Raw genomic sequence first — 27,786 nt, forward strand, 5'->3', positions numbered from 1 at the left:
CGCAATATGAGGTATTGAATTTCATTGACGAAATGAGAAAATACAAAAATACAGCAAATGAAGCAGGCCAAATGGAATTGAGAATATGAAAAGTTTCACTGACAGAACAAGGAACAGCTAGAGTACAAAAGCAAAGAATGCATGATAATAGGAGGGATAGATCCTGGTTATAGGAAGAAAGAAGCAGCTGAATGAATACTTAGTGCTCAGATGGAAAGCCAGTGCTAAGCCTAAAAGGGCAGGCTAAAAGGTGAAAAGCATATATAGATGGTTTGCACAAAGGAAAGAATGAAAATATTTTTGAAAGGGAAGAGGAAGTAGATGTGATTGATGATGATGATGTGATGTGGGCACATGAGAGCGAGGTCTTTAGTGCCTGTATGAAAATGTTATGAAACAAGTGTCGATGGATGAAACAAACATTACAGAATTATAAAACGTCAGGTACAATTAAAAATAATAAAACACGACAAAAAGATTGTCAGGAGCTTTCAGCCAACAAGGCCTTCATCGAAAATGGACAAAAAAAAAAAAAAAAAAAAAAAAAAAAATCGCGTCATACATCCTTTACTGCAACGAGTTGCACCACTTATTGTATTATCTCAGTGTCAACCAAGTATAATTTAATTTAAAAGTGTATTCAATAGAGAAACACAATAAGGAAGAAATTGTGATGTAAGGAGTGCACATTGGAAGGTGGGAACAAACCAGTACAATCTTCTTCAGATTATTCTTGAGGTACTGTATTGTATTTGGGGTATATTAATAGCAATTTTAACCAGAATGTTTATTCAGTAACTCTTTTGTATTGTCTAATAACCTATTCAATGCGTGATACTCATATCTATGTTGACATAAAAAAAGATTGTTATTTTCTCAACCATGTGGCAAAAAATACAGAATCATTTTAAAGTACTTTTGTAAATAAAAAACTAACTTGGCTTTACTATTCTTCGTTTCAGTCTTCTGCATATCTGATACGATTCGATTTATTTTATCTTCTATTTCACGCAGTTCTGCTCGAAGCTTTCCTAGCTCTGCCTCTGCATCACGAATCTGTACACTCAGTTCACTTCGTGTCTTCTGAATCTCTAAACGAGAACGAGAAGTATTGAAGTAACCTCCAGTCAGTGACCCTTTGGATGACACCTGGAGAGAACAAACAAAAATACAACACAATCTCAATACTGGAGACAACGCTATATACCGATAAAAAGTGATCCTACATCTTTAACACAAAATACCAGAAAAGGTAGTTTAAATGGCTACTTACCTGATCACCTTCCAATGTGACACAGTCAAGTTGACTTGTCCTTGCTAAGTTTGTGGCAACCTCAAGGTTTCTGCAAATCAGTGTCTTCCCAAATATATATTTTAATGCCTTGTCATATCTATTTTCATAGTTCAATTTTGTAACCATTGCAATTGCATCCTACATAACAAAAACAAAGTAAAGTAATTATAACACACTTGAAACTTCAGATACAACAATAATTTCCACTTTCTGTGCAAAAAAATAGAAAAGGTGCAAGAAGCACATAAACTGAAGTACATACAGATGTAGAAAATGGCCAATCACTAAAATATGTTAAATTTAAATATTTAATTTTCTTAGACAAAATTTTATTAAAACTGAGTAAATTTCAACTTAAAAGAGATCACACTTTAGTGTATATCAAAAAGTATATAAATTCAAAAACATTAGATAAAGTATTAAAATTTAACACAGGCAAGTTGACAGTAAACAAAATAAAAACAGTGTACTAACATTTGTTTCTGGGTACTCTTGATCCCGTACATGCAACCTATTCAGGGGCATAAAGGTAACTTCTCCTGGAAGTTTCTGACGATTCATTTCTTTCAATATTTGAGTTCCGACTTTGTCAGACTCAACTATATGATGGAATAACCTGCCAACAACACGAAAACAAATAAGAGTTTCTTTGAAATAAAGAAAATAACAGCTACATTACTAGGCATTCAACATACCCATAGATTAAAGTTAGTAAACTGGAGAGAGATGACTTTAAGATTACATATAATTATATTACATCTCTGTCTGACTCCAACAACAAACTGACTGAACTGTGATAGATACGGGGTGCACAAAACCTTCAGTAGATCATTGATGACACAGTCACAGCTGTCCCACACTATGTCCCTCACCACTGGTGAGTTATGTAGCAAGACCCTGTGGTTGACAGCATGACTTAAACACGTGGTGACATACGAGCAGACCTCACTCATGTGTGTTCCAATATTTATAGCAATTTTGTATAGTTTAGCTGATTGTCTAAAACCTCTTTCTTTTGAGTTGAATGTGGGTGGGAGCAGCAATTTCCTAAGCAAACAAAAGGTAGATGCATTATGTGCTATATGTTTCTTGACTCATGAGATCTGTACCCATTGGGTTTAATTTATGAAATGGTTTAGGGTTGCCCATCAACAACGGTGATGAAGATTTCTGAATCACTGATGTTCATGCTTAAGTTCAAATAAACACTTCCACTTTCACCATTTCCATTATTCAATGAACCAGCAGAGGAGTTGGACACCCATTCGAAGCACACTTGATACTTTTTTGGTACCATTTGCTGAATTGCAGTAGTCAGTTCCTTAGAGAATATAGATATATTGTGCTTGTTGAATGAACTAAACACTTTTTGAGGAGCTGTTTTACTCTTCTTTTCACCCTGGAAATTCAGCAGCAACAAAAGAAAAGACAGGAGCCATAAATAAGGATCACACATCTTCATCATGCACAGAAAAACTGCAAAGAGTTAGTCTAGGAATGCTACCAGCAGCATCATCCAACATCATCAAAAAAGCAACTCAGCCAAGTTCTTTATCAAAAGATGATTCAGATAAAGCAGTAAGAAAAAGGCAACTGCACTCTGGATCATCATCATTGGAAGATGTCACTAAAAATTCCACAAGAAAGTGCAAGCCTCTACCCTACAGTCAGGATTTTCCGTGAGCATGGACAATAGCTAGCAGCTCACTAAGAAGTCAGTAGGTTCAGAGAGTATACTTCATACCTCTAAACTGGAAGAGAACTTTGCAACTCTCCCCAAAAAATAACTTCATCTGAAGTCTAAAGCACAAAGTAAAGCCATCTGCCACAACGGTAAATGGATAGTAAAACCTCTTTACCTATTACACCATAATGTCTAGTCAGTGTTAAAAAAAAATCATCAGAAATAGAAATAGTCATGAAAACTAATTTAAAATTAGATGTCAGATATCCTCTGTCCCATTGAACACTGGCTAAAATAAGCAAAAGTTTTACAAATAATTGATAGGAGAACATATCATAGATAGTTATTCCTGTTGAAAATAGAGGAGGCAGTACAGCTATCTATGTTAAAATGAATGTGAGTCTTGCTGTGCCCGCAGGAGAGACCGTTTGGTTGTTTGTGTGGTTGTGTGTGTAAACGTGTATACTACTGCTAGAAACAGAGCTTGTGCTCGAAAGCTACTATAAATGCTGATCTCCCCACGCATCAACCCGCTATAGGTGAATGGTTGTCTTTCTCGTATTTTATGTTTTAAAAAGCACGTGAATGCCTCACAAAGTACAATAGTATACTAATAGAAAAATTCACATTTTCTTTGTCTTAACCAATTTCAAGACACTGATATTTAACGTGTGTACCCGCCAGGTTAGCCGAGAGCGCTGATGAGCTGCTTCCTGGACTCGGATAGGCGTGCTGGTCCTGGATCGAATCCACCCGACGGATTAACGATGAGGGCTGGTGTGCTGGCCAGCCTGGATGTGGTTTTTAGGCGGTATTTCACATCCCAATAGGTGAACAATGGACTGGTCCCCACGTCCCACCTCAGTTAGACGACTCACAGACATCTGAACACGGTCGCACTATTCCATGGATTACAGTAGACGCAGACAGCTGGGGTACACTAATTCCGTCCTGGAGGGCAGGGGAGGGGGGGTTTGGGGTGGTGGCAGGAAGGGCATCCAGCCACCCCTTAACATTAACCTCACCAAATCCGATTCTAACAATGCCAACCCTGCGAAACACGGGGTAAAGATGCAAGCAAAAGAAAGAATATTTAACGTGTACAGATTTCTTATTGGGAATCTCCAGACTTTCAATCACGCCTTCGAAATACTGCTAAGTAAACTTCATGCACACAACAAAACATCACTAATATTTAAAGATTGTAATACTGATTTTCTTAAATGCCAGAAAAGCAAAGAGTAGTTGTTAAACAGAACAATTCATTCAACTTGACTGCAAGTGTTAAAACTCCAATTTGGATCACTGAAAATTCAAAGATGGCTCTCGATAAGATTTTTTATAAATACTGATAAACTATACAAATTAGATAGAATCATTAACACAAGTCACAGTGGTTTTAAAGAGCAGACGATAACAGTGAATCTGAACTACAAAAAACAATGCTCTATAAAAACTCCAATCCAAACGCAATAAATGACAAAAATTTATTGCTTTTTAATTAACTTTTAAGTGCTGACAACTTGACAGGGGTATATGATGAAAATTATGTTAACATTATATTTAATTCCTTTCAAAAAACATTTGTTCACAACTAGAATATTAGATTTTTATGAAAGCCAGGGAGAATTGAAACCAAATGCACTAATTCTTGGGTGACAAATGGGACAAAAATTTCCAGAAAAAAAAAAACACCTGCTATCCAAAGAACTACAATGTAATGATACATTAGATTCCTTGAATGAGATGTGGTTGTTGTGGTTTTCAGTCCAGAGACTGGTTTGATGCAGCTCTCCATGCTACTCTATCCTGTGCAAGCTTCTTCATCTCCCAGTACCTACTGCAACATACATCCTTCTGAATCTGTTTAGTGTATTCCTCTCTTGGTCTCCCTCTACGAGTTTTATCCTCCACGCTGCCCTCCAATACTAAATTGGTGATCCCTCGATGCCTCAGAATCTGTCCTACCAAGTGATCCCTTCTTCTAGTCAAGTTGTGCCACAAACTTCTCTTCTCCCCAATTCTATTCAATACCTCCTCATTAGTTATGTAATCTACCCATCTAATCTTCAGCATTCTTCTGTAGCACCACATTTCGAAAGTTTCTATTCTCTTCTTGCCTAAACTATTTATCGTCCACGTTTCACTCCCATACATGGCTACACTCCATACAAATACTTTCAGAAACGACTTCCTGACACTTAAATCTATACTCAATGTTAACAAATTTCTCTTTTTCACAAACGCTTTCCCTGCCATTGCCAGTCTACATTTTTATCCTCTCTACTTCGACCATCATCAGTTATTTTGCTCCCCAAATAGCAAAAATCATTTACTACTTTAAGTGTCTCATTTCCTAATCTAATTCTCTCAGCATCACCCGATTTAATTCGACTACAATCCATTATCCTCGTTCTGCTTTTGTTGATGTTCATCTTATATCCTCCTTTCAACACACTGTCCATTCCGTTCAGCTGCTCTTCCAGGTCCTTTGCTGTCTCTGACAAAATTACACTGTCATCGGCAAACCTCAAAGTTTTTATTTCTTCTCCATGGATTTTAATTCCTACTCCAAATTTTTCTTTTGTTTCCTTTACTGCTTGCTCAATATATAGATTGAATAACATCGGCTACAGCCCTGTCTCACTCTCTTCCCAACCACTGCTTTCCTTTCATGCCCCTCGACTCTTATAACTGCCATCTGGTTTCTGTACCAATTGTAAATTGACTTTGCCAGAAGAAGATGGGTACAAAACTTATTGAAATGTTCCGACAAGATGATGCCACCACTCGGCTGATAACATGAGAAGAATTCATCAGCGGAATACGCTCAGAAAGACTGAAATCGCATATAAATTGTAAATAGCCTTTTGCTCCCTGTATTTTACCTCTGCCACCTCCTGAATTTGAAAGAGAGTATTCCAGTCAACATTGTCGAAAGCTTTCTCTAAGTCTACAAATGCTAGAAACGTAGGTTCGCCTTTCCTTAATCTATTTTCTAAGTCACAGGGTTAGTACTGCCTCCTGTGTTCCAACATTTCTACGGAACCAAAACTGGTCTTCCCCGAGGTCGGCTTCTACCAGTTAGGTATCATGTCCTTAAATACATGTCAGAAAAAAGATGTTTGTGACAGAGAGGAGTGGATAAGTGGGGAGCATCCCACTGTTGGGAGGTGTTTTAAACTGCAGATGCTGATACCAGAGCTACCAATTAGGGACTGTATGGAAGTGGGTAGCAGTCAGACGACACTACCTGCTGAGGTGTAGACAGGAATTCTATGGAGTGGCCAGTGCAGAAGAAAAGGCTCCATGAAATCTAAGAACGTGAAATGTCAAAGATAATAAATGTATTTTAATTGTTAATTATCAAGTTCATATTAGATCTGTCATGTACATAGTACAGAGAGGCAGTATACAAGTTGGTAGCTGTCCTCATTTGTCATGTATTGAGTTGAGTTGTAATTTTAAGAATAATATAAGAAGGTAAGTTGAATCTCTATTCTTATTTATGTGGTGGAGTGAAGGAGAACGAGAAGTTAATTTTCAACTACTTTATCTGCAGCCTGTAAGGAGGCGAAGTATGAACCAAGTTGGGGGAAGAAGGCACAAGAATTCAGGACGCAGACTTGCTGGACCCTAAGTAATAATATTAAACATCAACCGAACAATAAGTAAGCAACATTCATTGTATATAAAAGGAGTGTTCAGGTTAAGTGTATGGAGCATGAGGTGAAGTATAACAAACCATCACACAGGCCAAGCCAATCTGAAACACTTCAACATGAAATGTGTAAGTACTATTCTGTAGCCTAAAAAGAGTAATTCAACAAGCAAAGAAATTATATAATGATAATTTAATAAAAATAATACAACAATAAAATGAAAGCCATTTGGAAAGTTGTAAAAATGAAAGTAATAACAAGCAATATGTACAAACAAAACTTTAAAACTGGTTTTCAATTATTTTTTTACATCAGAGCCACAGAAAATGGTAAACTTTTTAATAATACTTTGGTATAGTGATGAACCTTGTAAACAAAATCTGCCATAGAACCAGTACTTCAAATCCAACATATGTAGAAGCCTTAAAAGCATCAATGTTTCTCCACAAAGCCTCAAGCACCAAAGTGAACACAGTCATAAAACACACTAAAAAATAAAAACTCCATTGGCAACAACAATATTAACTGTTTTGTATTAAATTTTTTCTGTCCACCATGCACCAGACCTCTATAGATTTACTTTAAATTAGTTTGGTGAATGCACTGCACAATCACTAGGGAGCTGAAAAATTCAGTTTTGCAATAAATGTGAATACAGATGTGATTTCTTATCAAAATGTGAAATTACCTAACAGATGGTTTTTCAGAGTGAATTATATCTGGATGAGCTATTTTATCAAACACAGTTTGAAATACCTGTGTTTTCTGCATATAAACATCGAAAATGTAACCAATTTTCGGGTGCTGGCATTGTACATCATCTGCAAAGTTCTATTTGGAATGATAATGTGCATAAGAATATGTCTGCAAAATAAAAAGTGCAGGAATGCAACAACATATCAATGCAATCATTTCTCTGGTGTCACACCTACTGTGGGTGGCAGAATGGTCTGTATAAGATACAAACTGTGTAATGCACTGTAGTACTCAACTGTTGGAGCTAGCATCTTAGGACAAAGCATTGCGTACATTTTTCTGTTAGCTAAAGATCAAAGGTTGATACAGATAGGAAACTTTTAATGTAGCAGTTTTAGGTGGTGGGTGATCTGAACTGAAGTTGCATCAAATACTGCTAGAGGTCAGGCATGAATTACCTTGTATACAACTCTCTGTCAACCTCAGCAAGCAACTGCTTAGTAGCAATTCCCTTCCTTATTGTTTTCTTTTCTTATTTTGAAAAGAGTGAAAAGACTAATCCTGGCCCATCATGGACTTCAATTATGAGTCTCACAACACCAGAAGGGATTGGCCCTGCCTGTGGCAATGTGTCAGTTCTGCTTTCGAAGAAGAGGAGAAAACACGTGTAGGCTGTTGCCCTGCCAGAAGGAAGCAGGTTTTGTTCCTCACACTGCTCCCCTCTCTCCTCCGGTGGTCGAAATTCTACTTTGTTTACACTCACGGCAAAGTGGCCACACTCTACACTATAGTTACAGAAAACAAAACCTGTCAGTGTATTTTGACTGTGCCGATATTCTTCCCATAACATGCAAGTAGAGTTATTTTCGGACCTATTTTTACACTAACTGCCTTGTTGGTTCTATCTGTAGTGCTGTCAAGTATGGATAGCACGGCCATGGATGCCCATGAAATGTCAAAATTAACACTCTACAGATTTTGTAATTATCGAATTGGGAAGGAAACTATAAATAATGTTGAGAAACACCTTAGCTCAGAGATGCACTCAGTTCACTGGCAAGGAAAATGCTGGTGCTTCTCAACAGAACAACCCAGAGAAGAAAGCGAAGGCCATTTCGCAGAAAAATTGCTGAAGTTTTTGCAAAACCACATGTTCCAGTAAAAACATTCCCCAACCACCACTTACTTTTAAACAGTCAATGTCAGGCTTTGCCGTCATGCATAGAGCATGATAACCATTTAAATCTGTGTGTCTATCACTTACAAACAATAAAAAAACGTGCAAATTCACAAGATATAGATGGATGCTACATTTTCTGGTCCCTAACAATCACCGACTCTTATAATTAATGCATCCTTCTGTAATGGGAGTCTTTCCTGACCTAAAAGTTGCTAACATTACTCCACTCCACAAAGAAGGAGTAGAAAATGACATGGCTAATTAATTTATAGGCCAGTAGCCCAACTCAGCACTTTTCAAAAATACTTGAGAAATTGTTTTACATTGGATTGGTATGTTTTATTAGCAGATATTCTTTAATATCAAAGCATGTGCATGGATTTAGAAAAGCAAAAATAACAATTACACTAATAAATGAATATCTAACCAAATCTTAAATCATTAGATAATGAGGAAATCGCTGCTGGAAATTTTCGGATCTCTCAAAGGTTTTGAAGTTATTGATCACACATTACCCTAAGAAAGATTGCTGATAACAGTGTGAATGGTAATGCAAACCTATGGTTAGAATCATATCTGTCAAACTGAGCACAAAAAAATTGAAAAAATTACTAACATTCACTAGTGTACTAAGTATTTCTTTAAGAGAATGCCAATTAGATACTATACATGTAAGACCAATCCTGAGTTCTGTATTGTTTCGGCTATATGGTGATGACAGAAAGACAAAGCTTACTTCAGGTTATACTACACTATCTGCTGATGTTGCAAGTATTCTGGTAACAGGCACTGACAAAGTTGGCTATGGTCAAAAGGTTAAGCCATTTATGTCACCACTGAGTGAATAGTTCAATGAAAACAATCATGAGGTAAAAGTACAAAAAATAAGTCCATCAGTTAAAGCCTCTCGTCTTCAAAAAAAGAAATTCCCATAATATTTCTAAACAACTAAAAGCAATCTAAAGCACGTATTGTTAAGTTTCTCAGTAAATGGCATGAAAAAAAAATCTTAAGTGAAATCCTCATGTAAATTCTACATGAAAGACGCTGTCAACTACACATTAAGTTCTAAGGGTACTCAGCAAATTAGTCACCAACTTACTTTCACTCCATATTAAACATATAATCAACTTCTTGTGAAACTCACCCTGCACCAGAGCTATCTTCAGGATGCAAAAAAAGGCAGTTCATATAATTTGCAATGTGAGACAAAACAAGATGTGCAGATTATTTCAGGAGACTTCCTATTATGACTCTACTGTCTGCACACATTTTAGACGTATAATTTGTCAATAGCTATGTATTGAACAAAGAATACATACATAGCTATGAAACTTGGCAGTCGGCTGACCTATATGTGACTGAGTATGGAACAACTTGTTATCAGAGAAGTTTGTTGTTGTTGGGATGCGATGCACAATAATTTTCCCAATGAAAGTTAAGGAACAGAAAAGCCAAGCACTTTCAGTGGTATCTCCAGTTGTCACCTACATCACAGCCACCCATCATGCAGAGAGACAGCTCCGTCACCTCCTCCTCAGGAAAGAGGCATGCTGCACCTACAGCCCAACCACCAAACACACAGTGATGTACTGCTGGTTGCTGCCTTTCAAGTATGCCAGGAATGCAAACATGGAGATGACATCCCAACGAATGCCACAGTACCAGGTGGCAGTATGCTCACCATTTGCAGTGCTGCTATTGCCAGTACTATCTTGCCTCTGCTAGTCACATGCTACCACCACACTTTCCAGGTATTCTTCCAATGGACAGCTTTATAGGATTCCACCCAGCCCCTCACCATTCAGTCACCATCAGAAGTTCACTGCTACATGCACTCAACATTGACCACTACGCAGTCTCTCAATCAGAGCTCCATTCACCAAACAAGTAATACACTTCGGGACTTACACTGGCCAAGCTCATGGCCTACCAGCCAGAGCCTGTTGCCTCATGACCATGTTCAAATCGTTGATTCATGACAAGTGCATCACAGACTACGGTCACATACATACATTTCCTGACTACGTTCGTGATACCTTATTAATTTTTAAAAATTCAACTGTAGGAAAACTTTTAAACATTATTTTTTTAAATAAAAGTTATAAATATTAACTGATTTCATAACAATGTTTACTCATGCCTGAATAACTGTGTGCTGATTATGATTTCCCAATGTAGGTAACTGCATTTGTATATTTATTCCTGTTACTGCTTGCAGTATGCTCTCATAATGTTTCATTGTACTACATATTATTTCATCTTATGGTAAAAACAAACAACTAGTGAAAGTACAAGGGTTAAGTGAATTATTATCCACAATTTAGTTATATATTTGTTTATGATGGTAGTACTGTCATTTTATGTTGATGATGCATGCTTTGTTTATTTGTTGTTATATCTTTGCAATTTTCAAGCTGCTAGGTTAGTTCAGTTATCCCTAGCGTGCTGCTTATCATGGATGCTCTGCTGGTTATTTGCATCAAAGAAGAGCAACGTTCAATGATCCATTTCTTGTGGTCAGAAGGCATATCAGGGGCCAAAATTCCGAAGACTTTCGGTACAGTATGGGAACAGTGTTTTGCCACAATGGAGTGTCTACAAATGGATTGAAAAATTCCGAAATGGTCGCATAAGTGTTACGCATGATGAAGGAGCCGGACGACCATTTACTGCCACAAATGAAGAAATCATTGAGCGTTCACATGAAATGATTCTCTAAGACAACACAATTTACTACTGACGAAATGGCATATTGTCTGAAAATTAGTCATCGTTCTGCCTATGAAATCACCACAGCAGACTTGGGTTTCATAAAGTTTGTGCAAGATGAGTCCCAAAACAATTTACACAGATGCATAAACAAACACAATTGGAAATCTGCAAAAAACATTTGGATCGCTATGGTAATGAAGGGGACAACTCCCTAGACAGGATCATTACTGGTGACGAAACATGGATCCACCATTACGAGAAAGAGAGTCAACAGCAGAGTATGGAATGGAAACGTCGAAATTCGCCATGCCAGAAAAAGTTCAAGACCCAACTGTCTGCAGGAAAACTGATGTTTATGGTTTTTTGGGATGCACAAGGTCCAGTACTGGAACATTATGAGGAAAGGGGCACAACAATAAACAGCGTACCGTTACAGTGAGATGCTTAATGCCAGGCTAAAGCCTGCAATTCGAAGCAAACGCCGAGGATTGCTGTCAAAAGGTGTAGTGTTGTTGCACGACAATGCCCGTCCGCATACTGCTGCTCACACTGCTGAAACACTCCAGGAACTCAAATTTTAAGTAATGGATCATCCTCCATATAGTCCCGACCTTGCCACTTCTGACTATCACTTGTTTGGTCCACTCAAAAAGGCATTAACTGTCGATTTGCCTCGGATGAAGCAGTGAAAGAAGCACGTGCATTCCTGGCTCACAGCTCAATTGAGAACCTTCTTTTACGACTTTCTTGTAGCATACTAAATTACTTGTAAAAATGTATAACTGACTTGTCCGATATCATATGTACAAATTGCACAATATTGTGATTTCTTGGATCAATAAAATAAAATACGACACAATTTAATAACTGAACTGAAAGTTCACAATTTATTGGTCCGAAACATTTATTTACAAATCAATGCATTAAAAATATTAGAAGCTGCAACAGTAGCCAACCAAAATGTAGACCTTGCTACTCACCATATAGCGGAGATGCTGAGTCACAGGTAGACACAACAAAAAGACTGTCACAAAATTAGCTTTCAGCTGACAAGGCCTTTGCCAAACATAGATGACAGACATGCACGCATGCACACACACTCACGCAAATGCAACAAACACACACACACACAAAAACACACGATCACAGAGTCTGGCAGCTGAAGCCACACTAGGAGCAGCAGCAGTGCCATGGTGAAAGAAGCAACTGGGTGGGATAAGCAGGTGACTGGGGCAGGGAGGGGGGGTATAGCATGGTAGGGGTGGGGGACAGTGAAGTGCTGCTGGAGAGCATGCAGGGATGAAGGGGGAGAGAGTAGGGCAACTAGATGTAGTCGGGAGGTAGATGGTGGGCAGGGGAGAGGTGGAGGGGGTAGCGGAGAAGGAGAGAAGTAAAATGATGGGTGCTTTGGTGGAATAGAGAGCTGTGTGGTGCTGGAATAGGAACAGGGAAGATCTAAATCCAAGACCTGTGCCGTAAGTCCTCCTACCACTACCACTACCACTACCACCACCACCACCACCACCACCACCACCACCACCACCTACTCCAGTCCTGTCATAAACATCACCTATCCCATCGAAGGCAGGGCTATCTGTGAAACCAGTCATGTGCTCTACAAGCAAAGCTGCAACCACTGTGCTGCATTCTACGTAGGCATGACAACAAGCTGTCTGTTCACATGAACGGCCACCAACAAACTGTGGCCAAGAAACAAAACGGACTACCCTATTGGTGAGCACGCTTCCCAACACATTCTTCATTTCAATGACTTCTTCACAGCCTGTGCCATATGGATCATTCCCACCAACACCAGCATTTCTGAATTGTGCATATGGGAACCCTCCCTGCAATATATCCTACGTACCTGTAAGCCTCCTGGCCTCAACATTCTTTAGTCATTGTCTTCACACATCTAGCCCCTTCCCTGTTCCCTTCCAGCACTACACAGCCCGACGGTGTGTGGCGGAGGGTACCTTCTCCCTTCTATTCCAGTCTCGTATTGTTCGTGGAAAGAAAGATTGTCAGTATGCCTCTGTGTGGGCTCTAATTTCTCTGATTTTATCCTCATGGTCTCTTCGCGAGATATACATAGGAGGGAGCAATATACTGCTTGACTCCTCGGTGAAGGTCTGTTCTTGAAACTTCAACAAAAGCCCGTACCGAGCTACTGAGCATCTCTCTTGCAGAGTCTTCCACTGGAGTTTATCCATCATCTCCGTAATGCTTTCGCGATTACTAAATGATCCTGTAACGAAGTGCGCTGCTCTCCATTGGATCTTCTCTATCTCTTCTATCAACCCTGTCTGGTACGGATCCCACACTGCTGAGCAGTATTCAAGCAGTGGGCGAACAAGTGTACTGTAACCTACTTCCTTTGTTTTTGGACTGCATTTCCTTGGGATTCTTCCAATGAATCTCAGTCTGGCATCTGCTTTACCAACGAGTAATTTTATATGGTCATTCCATTTTAAATCACTCCTAATGCCTACTCCCAGATAATTTATGGAATTAACTGCTTCCAGTTGCTGACCTGCTATACTGTAGGTAAATGATAAAGGATCTTTCTTTCTATGTATTCACAGCACACTACACTTGTCTACAATGAGATTCAATTGCCATTCTCTGCACCATGCGTCAATTCGTTGCAGATCCTCCTGCATCTCAGTACAATTTTCCATTGTTACAACCTCTCGAAATATTGCAAGCATCATCCGCAAAAAGCCTCAGTGAACTTCCGATGTTATCCACAAGGTCATTTATATATATTGTGAATAGCAATGGTCCTACGACACTCCCGTGTGGCACACCTGAAATCACTCATACTTCGGAAGACTTCTGTCCACGAGAATGACATGCTGTGTTCTGTTATCTAGGAACTCTTCAATCCAATAACACAATTGATCTGATAGTCCATATGCTCTTACTTTGTTCATTAAATGACTGTGGGGAACTGTATTAAATGCCTTGCGGAAGTCAAGAAACACTGCATCTACCTGGGAACCCGTGTCTATGGCCCTCTAAGTCTCATGGATGAATAAAGCAAGTTACATTTCCAAATCCATGCTGATTCCTACAGAGCACATTTCTAGTCTCCAAAAAAGTCATTATACTTGAACATAATACGTGTTCCAAAATTCTACAACTGATCGACCCTAGAGATATAGGTCTATAGTTCTGCACATCTGTTCAACGTCCCTTCTTGAAAACGGGGATGACCTGTGCCCTTTCCCACTCTCTTGGAAGGCTACACTCTTCTAGAGACCTATGGTACACTGCTGCAAGAAGGAGGGTATCAAACTGGTATCCATCAGGTCGAGGGGCCTTTCCTCTTTTGAGAGATTTTAATTGTTTTTCTATCCCTCTGTCATTATTTCGATATCTACCATTTTGTCATCTGTGCGACAATCTACAGAAAGAACTACAGTGCAGTCTTCCTCTGTGAAACAGCTTTGGAAAAAGACATTTAGTATTTCGGTCTTTAGTCTGTCATCCTCTGTTTCAGTACCATTTTGGTCACAGAGTGTGTGGACATTTTGTTTTGTTCCACCTACCGCTTTGACGTAAGAGCAAAATTTCTTAGGATTTTCTGCGAAGTCAGTACACAGAACTTTACTTTCGAATTTGTTGAACGCCTTTCGCATAGCCCCCCCCCCCCCCCCCCCCCCCCCCACACTACATTTCGCTTCATGTAATTTTTGTTTGTCTGCAAGGCTTTGGCTATGTTTATGTTTGCTGTGAAGTTCCCTTTGCTTCCGTAGCAGTTATTGTCCCACGGTGGCTCTTTTCCATCTCTCACAATCTTGCTTGGCACATACTCATCTAATGCATATTGTACGATGGTTTTGAACTTTGTCCACTGATCCTCAACACTATCTGTACTAGAGATAAAACTTTTGTGTTGAGCCATCAAGTACTCTCAAATTTGCTTTATGTCACTTTTGCTAAACAGAAAAATCTTTCTACCTTTTTTAATATTTCTATTCACTGCTGAAATCACTGATGCTGTAACCGCTTTATGATCACTGATTCCCTGTTCTGCGTTAACCATTTCAAATAGTTCGGGTCTGTTTGTCACCAAAAGGTCTAATATGTTTTCCCCATGAGTCGGTCCTACTCTCTCTCCACCTCGTCCCTGGACGCTTCCCAGCAGCACTTCACTGTGCCTCATCCTACCCTGTCATCGCCCCTCCCTCCCCCATACCCCATCTAGATGCCTCTTCCATTATTCACTGCTCCTTGTAGTGTGGTTTCAGCTGCCAGAGACTGTGGTCATGTGTGTGAGACTTGTTTTTGCATGTACGTGTGTGTGTGTGTGTGTGTGTGTGTGTGTGTGTGTGTGTGTGTGTGTGTGTTTGACAAAAGCCTTGTTGGCCAAAATCTTATTTTGTGACAGTCTTTTTGTTGTGGCTACCTGCGACGCAGCATCTTCGCTATATTGTGAGTAACAGGTATCCTCTTCATAATATTGTTACATTGCATCCCGGATTTTCTGGCGTTCAAAATGTAGAACTGTTCTACATATTTGTTCGCATCTTGGTGTTTAAATGTTCTCCTGCAGAAGTAACACTACAGAAAAAAACTCATCTGCAACCTTCTTTAGTTCCTTTTCCATTGCACTTCCCCACTTCTCTCATAGCTGATGTACTTGTGGCTTATATTAAAACTACCTTGATAACTTTCGAATCTAATAGTATTTATCAAACAAGATACTTCTTTTCATATAAGAAAATGAAGGCAATATGTGCAGTATTATGACTGCAATCAAAGCCCTCTTCACATGTGTAAAGGGAGACAATGGTGAGGGATATTTGTATTTCCTGTTGGCTTTAAGGCCACAAAGTTTGAAATTTACAGGCATGTTGCTATCATGAGTTCTTCCATTCCTCTGTGTTCTATAGGCTGAAGATCTTGCTGCATTTGAATACTAGATTAGTCTTTAGCACTTAGAATGAGTATTAAAATATGTTGTTGAGAGGAAAATTACATATATTTACCTGTTGCCTGCTGTCACTTCTACAGCAGTATAAATACTCTTTTCACAATCAAAATTTTCAATGACAGGCCCATAATAACAGTTAGCTATTTCTGCAAAGCTGCCACCACGTTCTCTGAATGTTTCCAATACTTTTCTGACACTGTCCCGTCCATTTAAAATTGGCTGGAACAATGTACACATCCAAAATTAAATTACTGCATAGCGCTGTACCTTATATATCATATAGCTTAGTATTAAACAAACACGACATTTAAAAATCAATATACATTATTTATGTAATAATTATCTGAAAAGGATAAAGATAATAGACCTAGCTACTATTGATTTTTTTGCATGGTTTTCTGATATATGATGCTGATGCTTGGTGGAAATAGAAATACAGAATACAGCAACAATAGATTGCACATAATGAATACATTCAGCAGTAATGAAATTAGTTTAGTTTATGAACAGAATACACTGAATACTACACCTACTTGATACGAAATGTTCTACGGAAGATTCAGTAACTGACTGCGAACTTATTAAATTACTGGTCAGAAGTTAAATTTTAAAGAGGAATGAAAAAAAACCTGTTAAATAGTGAAATGCTTAAAAACATAATTAATTTCAGATAATTACTATTTTACTTATTCAAGATTATATAATAAATATGGACACTTTCAGGTGTTTTTTCAGTTAATCCTGCTTAAGAATGAAACTTCATGAATATCAAAGTTTAACATATGGTTACTCTGTCCACAATTATATGTATTACTGTGTCCCATTTGTTGGTTACTCTGTTCACAATCATATGAATTACTGTGTCCCATTTGTTGCAATCCTCCATGTAATATCTCAAATTCATATGTTGACATACAGGGTGTTTCAAAAATGACCGGTATATTTGAAACGTCAATAAAAACTAAACGAGCAGCGATAGAAATACACCGTTTGTTGCAATATGCTTGGGACAACAGTACATTTTCAGGCAGACAAACTTTCGAAATTACAGTAGTTACAATTTTCAACAACAGATGGCGCTGCGGTCTGGGAAACTCTATAGTACGATATTTTCCGCATATCCACCATGCGTAGCAATAATATGGCGTAGTCTCTGAATGAAATTACCCGAAACCTTTGACAATGTGTCTGGCGGAATGGCTTCACATGCAGATGAGATGTACTGCTTCAGCTGTTCAATTGTTTCTGGATTCTGGCGGTACATCTGGTCTTTCAAGTGTCCCCACAGAAAGAAGTCACAGGGGCTCATGTATGGCGAATAGGGAGGCCAATCCACGCCGCCTCCTGTATGTTTCGGATAGCCCAAAGCAATCACACGATCATCGAAATATTCATTCAGGAAATTAAAGACGTCGGCCGTGCGATGTGGCCGGGCACCATCTTGCATAAACCACGAGGTGTTCGCAGTGTCGTCTAAGGCAGTTTGTACCGCCACAAATTCACGAAGAATGTCCAGATAGCGTGATGCAGTAATCGTTTCGGATCTGAAAAATGGGCCAATGATTCCTTTGGAAGAAATGGCGGCCCAGACCAGTACTTTTTGAGGATGCAGGGACGATGGGACTACAACATGGGGCTTTTCGGTTCCCCATATGCGCCAGTTCTGTTTATTGACGAAGCCGTCCAGGTAAAAATAAGCTTCGTCAGTAAACCAAATGCTGCCCACATGCATATCGCCGTCATCAATCCTGTGCACTAGATCGTTAGCAAATGTCTCTCGTGCAGCAATGGTAGCGGCGCTGAGGGGTTGCCGCGTTTGAATTTTGTATGGATAGAGGTGTAAACTCTGGCGCATGAGACGATACGTGGACGTTGGCGTCATTTGCACCGCAGCTGCAACACGGCGAACGGAAACCCGAGGCCGCTGTTGGATCACCTGCTGCACTAGCTGCGCGTTGCCCTCTGTGGTTGCCGTACGCGGTCGCCCTACCTTTCCAGCACGTTCATCCGTCACGTTCCCAGTCCGTTGAAATTTTTCAAACAGATCCTTTATTGTATCGCTTTTCGGTCCTTTGGTTACATTAAACCTCCGTTGAAAACTTCGTCTTGTTGCAACAACACTGTGTTCTAGGCGGTGGAATTCCAACACCAGAAAAATCCTCTGTTCTAAGGAATAAACCATGTTGTCTACAGCACACTTGCACATTGTGAACAGCACACGCTTACAGCAGAAAGATGACGTACAGAATGGCGCACCCACAGACTGCGTTGTCTTCTATATCTTTCACATCACTTGCAGCGCCATCTGTTGTTGAAAACTGTAACTACTGTAATTTCGAAAGTTTGTCCGCCTGAAAATGTACTGTTGTCCCAAGCATATTGCAACAAACGGTGTATTTCTATCGCTGCTCGTTTAGTTTTTATTGACGTTTCAAATATACCGGTCATTTTTGAAACACCCTGTATGTGCACAAGCAAATAGCTAAGTAGATATGCACAGGGAATTACAGGTATATAATAAGTCTTCCATTCATTGATATAAAGAAGGAACACAATTTACCTAAGTAGCAACAAAGACTTCTCAAAAGAGAAAGTCAGTAAATCATTCTGAGTAACCATGGTGCATCCATCTTTGATACAATTTACCTAAGTAGCAACAAAGACTTCTCAAAAGAGAAAGTCAGTAAATCATTCTGAGTAACCATGGTGTATCCATCTTTGATCCTGATGAAGTTGCAGACAGAAAGATGAATTTGCTGGACTGTGTTCCAACCAAAGAGCTGCTGACTGGGAACAAGTAGCCTTGCCCAGAGACTCACATTTTATGCTTCACAGGCTTTGTGTGTCCAGCAAGAAATAATGGGGATAATACACTCTGCAATCACTGCTAGAGAAATGTGAAAAGGTAAAGACAATCTTATACTTATGAAGGTATTTGTGGCATTTGCCAGGAACATTATCCAGATCATTTGGACAGATGTGGTTTCAGTCTATCGTCCAAAACCCCCCCCCCCCAAGTAGATTCTGCTGATCTTCTCTCAGGTTGGGATTTTACGACAATTTTATGCGCTTGTCATACAAAGAAGCCTTGAGGAGTAGAATTAAAACTTCAAAGTGGTTCCATGACCCCAACGGAACATCTGTGCAAATATCATTATAACAACAGCCATCAAACACCATTTAACTGTTTTTGAACGATATGTAGACAACATGTGTCAAAACAGGTTTTGATATCTATCAGCAGAAGGCACAATCAATTACAGCAATTTCTGTACACCACAAAGAATTGATTGTGCTACAGATTATTAATTTAAAAAAAATCTGTGCAACTTGTAATGTGATACACTGTTTAATTCAAAATGCAGAAGGTATTTCCCATGAGACCTCAAAGATATTCTAATATTCATGGAAGAGGGACACTCATGATGTAAACAATTATTGTCGTATTTCAATGTTATGAAAAGGATAGATTGCTACTTATCATATAGTAAAGATGTTGAGTCACGGACAGGCACAACAAAAAGACTGCTGAACAAGTAAGGTTTTGGCCAAAAGGTTGTCTTCTGAAATTGACAAAAACACACACACGCACACATTTATGCGAACACAACTCACTCACACATGACAACTGTCTCTGCTCACCGAAACCAGACTGTGAGCAACAGTATATGATAGGAGAAGCAACGTGGGTGGTGTGGGTAGAGGCTGGGCGGGGAAGGGGAGGAACGCAGGGTAGAGGTGGGGGACGGTGAAGTGCTGGTTAGAAGCCTTTTTCTTGTGCCTGTCTGTGACTCAACATCTCCACTATATTGTGAGTAGCAATCTAGTCTTTTCTTAATACTGTTATTGTCATATTTCTATACTCAGTTCCATACTCCCAGCTATATCTAAGATAATTGAAAAAGCACGAAAACAATAGACTACTATTCATTACATTGTGGAGGGGCTGACCCCCAGATAGGCACAATGAAAAAGACTGCAAAACACTTGAGCTTTCAGACCAAAAAGTACTTTTTTGGAACAATAATACATACACATTCACACAATCACAACTCTCTCTCTCTCTCTCTCTCTCTCTCTCTCTCTCTCTCTCTCTCTCTCTCACACACACACACACACACACACACACACACACGGCCACTGTCTCCAGCACCTGGAGATTGTTCCATAACTGAGGAAGTCATGTACACTCAAATAACAGAATTTCTTAGTAAAACGAAATCACTGCCCAAACACTAGTTTGGGTTTCATGAAAACAGAATTGTTAATGCAGTCCTCTTCAATTTCACTGACCAAATTTTTAAATGCATCAATCAAAAGGAATTTTATTTTGGACTTTTCATTTATTTAAGAATGGCTTTTTATTTCGTTAATAACTCCCTGTCGATTCAGAAGCTAGAAACATACAGCAACAGAATTACAGCAAACTCATCATTTCAACCATATCCCAGGAACTTAAAGTAAATGGCAGACATCACAAGCTCAGAAACTGAAAATATTTACTCTGACAGAGCCCTGATAAGCTGTGGAGTCCAACAAGGCTCCAAAAAGGCTGTTCCTTTCGAACAATGAGATTCAATTAGACAACCTCAACACTTTTCCAACATTATTTGCTCTTTCAAAGTGACTCAGCTCTGCAACTGAAATACAAAATTAATGAAACAACTGATAGGCTCATGTTCTAACTGCATAAGAACAAACTGTTGAGAAATGCAATGAGTAAGAGAGAATTTTTTGGATTGATAGTACACTACAGTGAAACCACGACAGATACAAAGTACCAGTATGATCAACCAATAATCTTATCCTCTAACACACAAAGTTTTGTTCTGAAGGAGAAAAAAGTTTGAAAACACTCCATCTAACACACAAAATTTTGTTCTTAAGGGGAAAAAAGTTCTAAAAACACTACGTACATAGTGGTTAAGTATGCTTATAATTTCTTTTTATATTTGTGTTTTGTTCCCAATATAGTCTAGTTGTCCTATATCTTGTAAATCTGTACATTATGAGATGCACAGACTAAATAAAAATAATGGGAGATGGTCATAATAAGAGACTCAACAATGTATATTCTACTTATGGACTCATGGTGTTGAAAGAAAACACTCCTTATGAATTTATTAAACCGTTTTCCCACAAGTACATATTTTCCTGGACGAAAATTGAAAAACATGCAGTCTTGGAATTAAAAAGATAGTTTCATTTTGGGAACGACAATAATCTTTTTATATCTGTCATGTGCTGGTACATCACGGCTACCAACACTTCAGAATTTAATGACACAGCTTTTCAATGTATTCTTGGAAATTATACTTTTACTTAGAATTCATATTTTCAGTTCATTACAAATTAAAAATCTGTTTACCTTCCCAGCCATGGAACGAAGGGACTGATCAGCTTTTGCTAAATCCTCTTTTAGGGACGTCAGTGTCTGCTGCAATGCATTTTCTTTCCTCCATAATTCACTAAAAATCAGAAAGTGTATTATTACAAAGAGTACATCTGAATAACACTATACTGCCAATATTCCACTGGCAAATTTGAGACTACTGTTTTAGAAAAGTAAAATTATATTTGTGGAAAATCTAAACCCAGTTCAGATTTCAATATACAGCAGCTTTCATTTTCCTCAACTTTAGCTTGACTCCTCAAAGTGAATAAGCTGACCTTCACTGGTCGGTACCCCAATGGGCTTCACATTACCCAAAACATGGCCTTGCTGAATATAATTGTACATACAGCCAAAATATTATCAGATAAAGATATTGGCTGATCAGAAATAAACCATTCCACACACACCATTAACACCTGCATCATTTATCTTTGATTTTATCACAATAAAACACTGCCGACTTCACTGATACCTACACCTGAGTGAAAGATAAAGATATTCGCTGATCAGAAATAAACCATTCCACACACACCATTAACACCTGCATCATTTATCTTTGATTTTATCACTTCACTGATAACTACACCTGAGTGAAAGATAAAGATATTCGCTGATCAGAAATAAACCATTGCACACACACCATTAACACCTGCATCATTTATCTTTGATTTTATCACGATAAAACACTGCTGACTTCACTGATACCTACACCTGAGTGACATCATTACAAAGTTAGAGACTGTGAAGCTGGTGTTGGTCTGTTTAAACATACCCAATTTTAATGTGATGTAATAAATATGCACATTTAAAACAAGGTATTATTTCTATTCTATGAAGTAATACACAATAAAATAGGACAAAACACAAACAAGCAGTGAATTAAAATCATTTTTTTACTGCCAAGAAAAATCAGATATTTATGCCCTGTGAATGATAATATAAACTCAGAACTAAGAAAGTTATGATATTTCGTTTGAATGTGGCAGTGGTTGACTGCTTTGGGGTTAAAGGACTTTTAAAGTGAGGTAATCCGTCCTTCCGACCAGGGGTACTCCATCTGGAGTTAATGTGATAAAACAAGGCACTGAAAACGATACTGACGCCAGAGCTCACAAACAAATGATGGAGATGTATTTGGATCGGGCTGGTACATAGGTCAGACCAGATGAAGGCTCTCCCAGGGCTCCTCCACAGCAGAAGAAAGCCCACCCGCATCCAATCCTCGCCAACCCCCTTACGGGCAAATACAGTTACAGAGGAAAGAAAACCTTCTTGTCACATAAGAACAGTAAAGGTGAGTAGGTTAAAAATATGATGGAAGTCAGTTGGAGAACAACACATAATGCAACAGTTGGGTGTCCCTGGGGCTCTGCTTGTGATGGAAGCTGTCCACCCCTGATCCATTATAATAACTAAAGCATTAAACAAGCATACACTATCCGACAGAGTGCTATTCCTAAACCAGAAAGTAGATTGCAGAAGAAAAAGAGGCGAATTGCATGTAAAAGCAATTAAAAAGAGTAAAAGAGGGATGAAAGAGGCAGTTGGCAAAGGAAGTAAGGTCAAGGGTCTCAGAGAACTAGCATGCAACTGAAGACACTCCAATTTCAACTGCCGCACGATGGAAGTAGTTTTAAACCTTATATCTGAGAGTACAAACCACTTTCACAGAGAAAACAGAGGACCATTTTACTGTCCTTGAATCTTCTGCCAATACTAGAGGCAAAGAATTCGTAAGAGCGTGCCTAGTATGGAGGGCCAGAAGGAGGAGGCATTTCACAAACAAGGGGAGGCCATGATGTTGGGATTATGGATTTACTTCACACTTCGTGCACCTTTAGTAAGCCATTCAAACAACATAACATGCAAGTAGTAGAAAATCTCAAGAGAAGTTTTACGCACCTATTCTGTACCTGATGTATCTGTGCGCAGGTGCCAGATGTCAGGGATAATGGTGGTCATACAGTTATCATTTGAGCTTCATAAGACGAACACATACGAGGAGACAGTTCAACTCCCGCTCAAACCTTCATTTTTGTAGTAAAAGTGGAAATTCTGTGATATTTAAAAATTTGCATCTACACTACTTGTTCTTGCTACATCAGCAATGTCTCACTGTTATGCAGGTTAACTGCCAAATGAGGCCTCCATCTGTGTCTGCAGCTCGAAGCGTCCTGGTGCAAAGTAGTTCCAGTTATCTTACCCGATTACATATGTAAGGGATTTCTCGAATCACGAAAGGCACACATTTTCAGGAAAACTCTATGCATTTCTTCATTTACTTGTCGATAGTTGTAAGTATGTTTGTTCTAATAATTAAATTTAATTAAACTTAGTAAGTAGTCAGGTAACAAGAAACTCACTAAAACTTCAAGCAAATAGACATGGTTTTGTTAAAATTATATTACCTCTCAAATGTCATATAATTTAAATAATACGACCAGTGATGAAAAATTATAGATTAAAAAAATAAGTATGAGTGGGAGTCGAACCATCACTAAGGGCCCGATCATCTTACGAAGCTCCAACGATAACCACTTGACTACCACAAACTGTAACATTCAGCACCAAGCACAGATACATCAGTTACGTAATAGCAACGTGAAATTTCTCTTACATTTTCTCGGAATTGCCAGAGAAGGGCATCTTACTACTTGTACACTGTATTGTTTTAATGGCCTACTAAAAGTGTACAAGGTTTGAAGTAATCTGTGATCCCAGTGCCGTCGCTTTCCCTTGTAAGATATGACCCAGTGCATGTAAAGCTCTGCAACCACAATGTTAGGCTGTCTTGCTGTATATAGTAAAACTCTCGGTTGGTTTGATATGACCAATGCAGAATCCACATAAGATGTGGATTCCTTCCTGAAGGAACAGGAGAGTGAGATGCAGCAGTAGTCTCCTTAATAGTAGAGTTTATTAAAGGCCGCAGTAGTCCACAATATGTTGTTCCACCTATAAGTGAGAAGAAGCCTTAAAAAACTGCAAACTCTCACCTGGGAGTGTAAAAGTGAGTGTGAGGTGAATAATTGTTCTCTAGCCCAATGGTCAACCAGTTCATTCCCTGAGATGCCAACATTACCTGGGACCCAGAGAAAGACAACAGAGCAGGCAGTACGACTTATGTCAGACAGAAGGCTGTTAACAGCCACGAATGGGATGGAGACTGCTCATTAAGTCATGGCAAAGAAAAACACTGCCAAGAGAGGCGTGTACAATAAAATGCAGGGCTCTGTTAATGGCTATCAGCTCCACCATAAAAACACTGTACGTTTCTGGCAATGAATGTGGTTCCTTACTGGTAGTAGATGTAAAAGCTTATCCCACCCTATTCATGGTTTTTGAGCCATGAAAATGTAAATGACAGTAACACCCTGATATCCTTGGAGAACTGAAAGGACCAGTCACTGAAAGGTAAAGGGGGGGGGGGGGCTGAAATTCTTGGATGGTTGAATAGATTGATCCTAATTTGTGGCCTGGGAATCAACCATGCAGGCATATGCAGGAAAATACAAGAAGAGCATTATAAGAGGATTAGGCAGAGGTCCCAGCAGAGCCGATGTAGCAAGAACAAATAGTGTAGATGCATTCCCACAGTAATCCACTAAAGAGCAGGTGTTAAGGGGTCGACGCCCCTTGTATGCAAAGAGAATGTGATAAGTTGGACGATGAGAAAGCTGTCGGATAGTGATTGTGATGTGAACAACAGTTGATACCGTCAAAATTGAAGAGGGAAGGCCCCCAATTTAGAAATGAGACTGTTAATGGGACTAGTCTGGAAGGCAACAGTGGTAAGTCAAACATCACAATGATGGACTAGATCTAACAATTTCAAGGCTTAAGCCACTGCTAAGCCATAAGGCAAACATACTTAAGCTGATAAAAGACCAAGGCATCTGTATGAGCTAGTTTTCAGGTGACAAATATGGGGTAGCAAAGGCAACTTTTCATCAAAGAGGAGGTGTAAAAAAACAGGACTGCGAAACAATGTCCAAGTGCTGGGCACCAAAGCAGAGCTCTGGGTCAGGTAGGATCAAGGTACTGTATGATGAAAGAAACGGAATACCCACATTTTTGCAGGAGAGAATTGGAAACCATGGGATAGGATATAAGTGGAGGCTCTTTGGATGGCACCTTGAAGCTGGCATTCAGCTGAGGCTACAGTGTGAGAACTGTATCACATGCAAACATCATCAATACAGCACAGGGGTGACCACTGGCCTAACAGAGATAACAAGCCCATTGATGATGATGATAAGGTGTGAGACACTCAGCATGGAGCTCTGTGGGATGCCATTCTTTTGGACTCATACAGATCTGAGTGAAGTACCAACTCTAACCCAGAACACCCAGTGGGATAAAAACTGATGAATAAAAATTGGTATGGAGCCCTAAAAGCTTATGTAGGTAAAGAAAAACTGCGGTGAAGCACTGGTATTTAGAAAAGCCTGTTGGCTTGATGTTCCTAACCTAACCAGATGTTCTGTTGCGGATCATACCCTCTGGGACCACACTAATGCAAAGACAAAAAGCCCTGAGGTTCAAAAACACAGCATAATCTGTGGGCAACTATCCTTTCAAGCAGTTTGCAGAGCACAATCGGTTGGTAGTGTCATAAGACTCCCCACCCCCGGGGCTTAAGACTGGGACAATGAAGTATGCTCTGAGTAACAATCAGACATGGATAAGCTGATTATGAATTGAATTTGGGCCTGGGGCCATACTGTGTGACAAGGCAAGAACTAGAGCTAGATCCATTACATAAATCAGCTTTGCAGGGGGTGGGGTTGGAGGCAGGTGGTGAAATGTAGAAGGATGTCTTCAACTTCTCCTTTCTTTGTTAGAAAGGTAGGCAGGTAAGAAGAGGATGCTGAAGCTGCCGTAAAGATTTCAGCAACAACCAATGTAAATGTACAACAACCACACTGTAACTAGGATATCTGGAACAGTTGTTGATCTTTGTTGACCCAAAAGACTTCAGAGCTTGATCCATACACAGCAGGAAGAGGCATACATCTTCAAGGAGGAGAGGCAGTGCTCCCAGCATTCCTTCTTACTACACTTAATTAGGCACTGAGCCTTAGCAAAGAGTCACTTAAAACTGAGGGGGATGACATATAAATGATGCCATTTGAGATGTTTCATGCCTCTATGATGGTCCTGTATAGCTGTTGCAATGTCCTTGGTCCACCGCGGGATTGGCAGCAGCAGACCATGCATGTAGGAAGAGGAATATTAGTTCCAACAGTAAGGGTAACTGTGTCGGAGATGTCTCCCAAAACCTCATTGATGCAATCTGACAGAGGGAGAGTGAAGATGATAGCAGTGGTACATAACTGCCAGTTGACTCTTTGAAGATCCCGTAGTAGTAATTAGTTCATCAGATAGTATTAAGAAAGTGATCACCGGGAAGTGGACACTGTCATAAAGATCACCATGGAGCAACCAATGTATTGAAGTCAAGAGACTGGAAGAAGAGACTGTAATGTTGACAGTCAATAAGGTGCCATGAGTGGCACTAAAGTGGACCGTAGTATAATCACTGAGGAGGCACATATTGAGATCAGAAACAGCTGGTCAATTAGAAGGCCCCAACAGGGTGTGGTGCACACTGAAATCATCAAGTAGGTGAAAATGGGGGAGGGAGGGAACAGTTGGATTAAGGTGATCATCTCAAGGGAAGGAAGTGCCCTTTCTGAAGCTATATGAATGTTACAAATGGCAATTACACTAGTAATTTGCACTCACACTGGTATTGCTCTCAATGTGGTATGGAGGGGAATCTGCTCACTGACTACATCCATGTGAATTACCTAACAGACCCCTCCAGCTGCCCTCCTGGGGACAGTATGATTACAACAGGATGCATGATAACCATGAAACATGTGGGAACGGTCATCAGTGAAATGAGTTTCTTGGAGGGCAGTACACACTGCACTACGAGAAAGAAATTAGTTATTGCAGTTCCAGCATGTGACAGTAATATCCATTACAGTCCCATAAGATCACCACACTGAGGGTGTCCTGATTATGTCTGAAGGGCCATGGAAGGTTGATCATGTCCCAGGGCCATTGTCTGTCACTAGTGCAGACAGGACAACATCAATGAACATTGGTTCAGAATCTGACAATGGGAAATCTGGCACTTCCGGACTCACTGGAGTAGCCTTCTCCTGAATTTTCTTCTTCTTCTCTTTTGCAACTCTTGGTGGCCGACG

General features: G+C 39.5%; 1 protein-coding gene across 1 annotated transcript in view; it reads right to left on the minus strand.

Annotated features, from left to right (window-relative positions):
* Positions 1-27,786, minus strand: part of LOC124604114 (structural maintenance of chromosomes protein 3) — a 210,055-nt gene that overhangs the window by 53,173 nt on the left and 129,096 nt on the right. The window contains exons 13-17 of the mRNA XM_047136451.1: positions 21,542-21,641; positions 16,229-16,392; positions 1,769-1,910; positions 1,274-1,432; positions 938-1,149 (exon numbers count right to left, since the gene is read on the minus strand). Coding sequence (XP_046992407.1) covers positions 938-1,149; positions 1,274-1,432; positions 1,769-1,910; positions 16,229-16,392; positions 21,542-21,641 — 777 coding nt within the window. The remainder of the gene's footprint in view (positions 1-937; positions 1,150-1,273; positions 1,433-1,768; positions 1,911-16,228; positions 16,393-21,541; positions 21,642-27,786) is intronic.

This window comes from Schistocerca americana, chromosome 1, assembly GCF_021461395.2.
Source record: "Schistocerca americana isolate TAMUIC-IGC-003095 chromosome 1, iqSchAmer2.1, whole genome shotgun sequence".
Taxonomy (NCBI): Eukaryota; Metazoa; Arthropoda; class Insecta; order Orthoptera; family Acrididae; genus Schistocerca; species Schistocerca americana.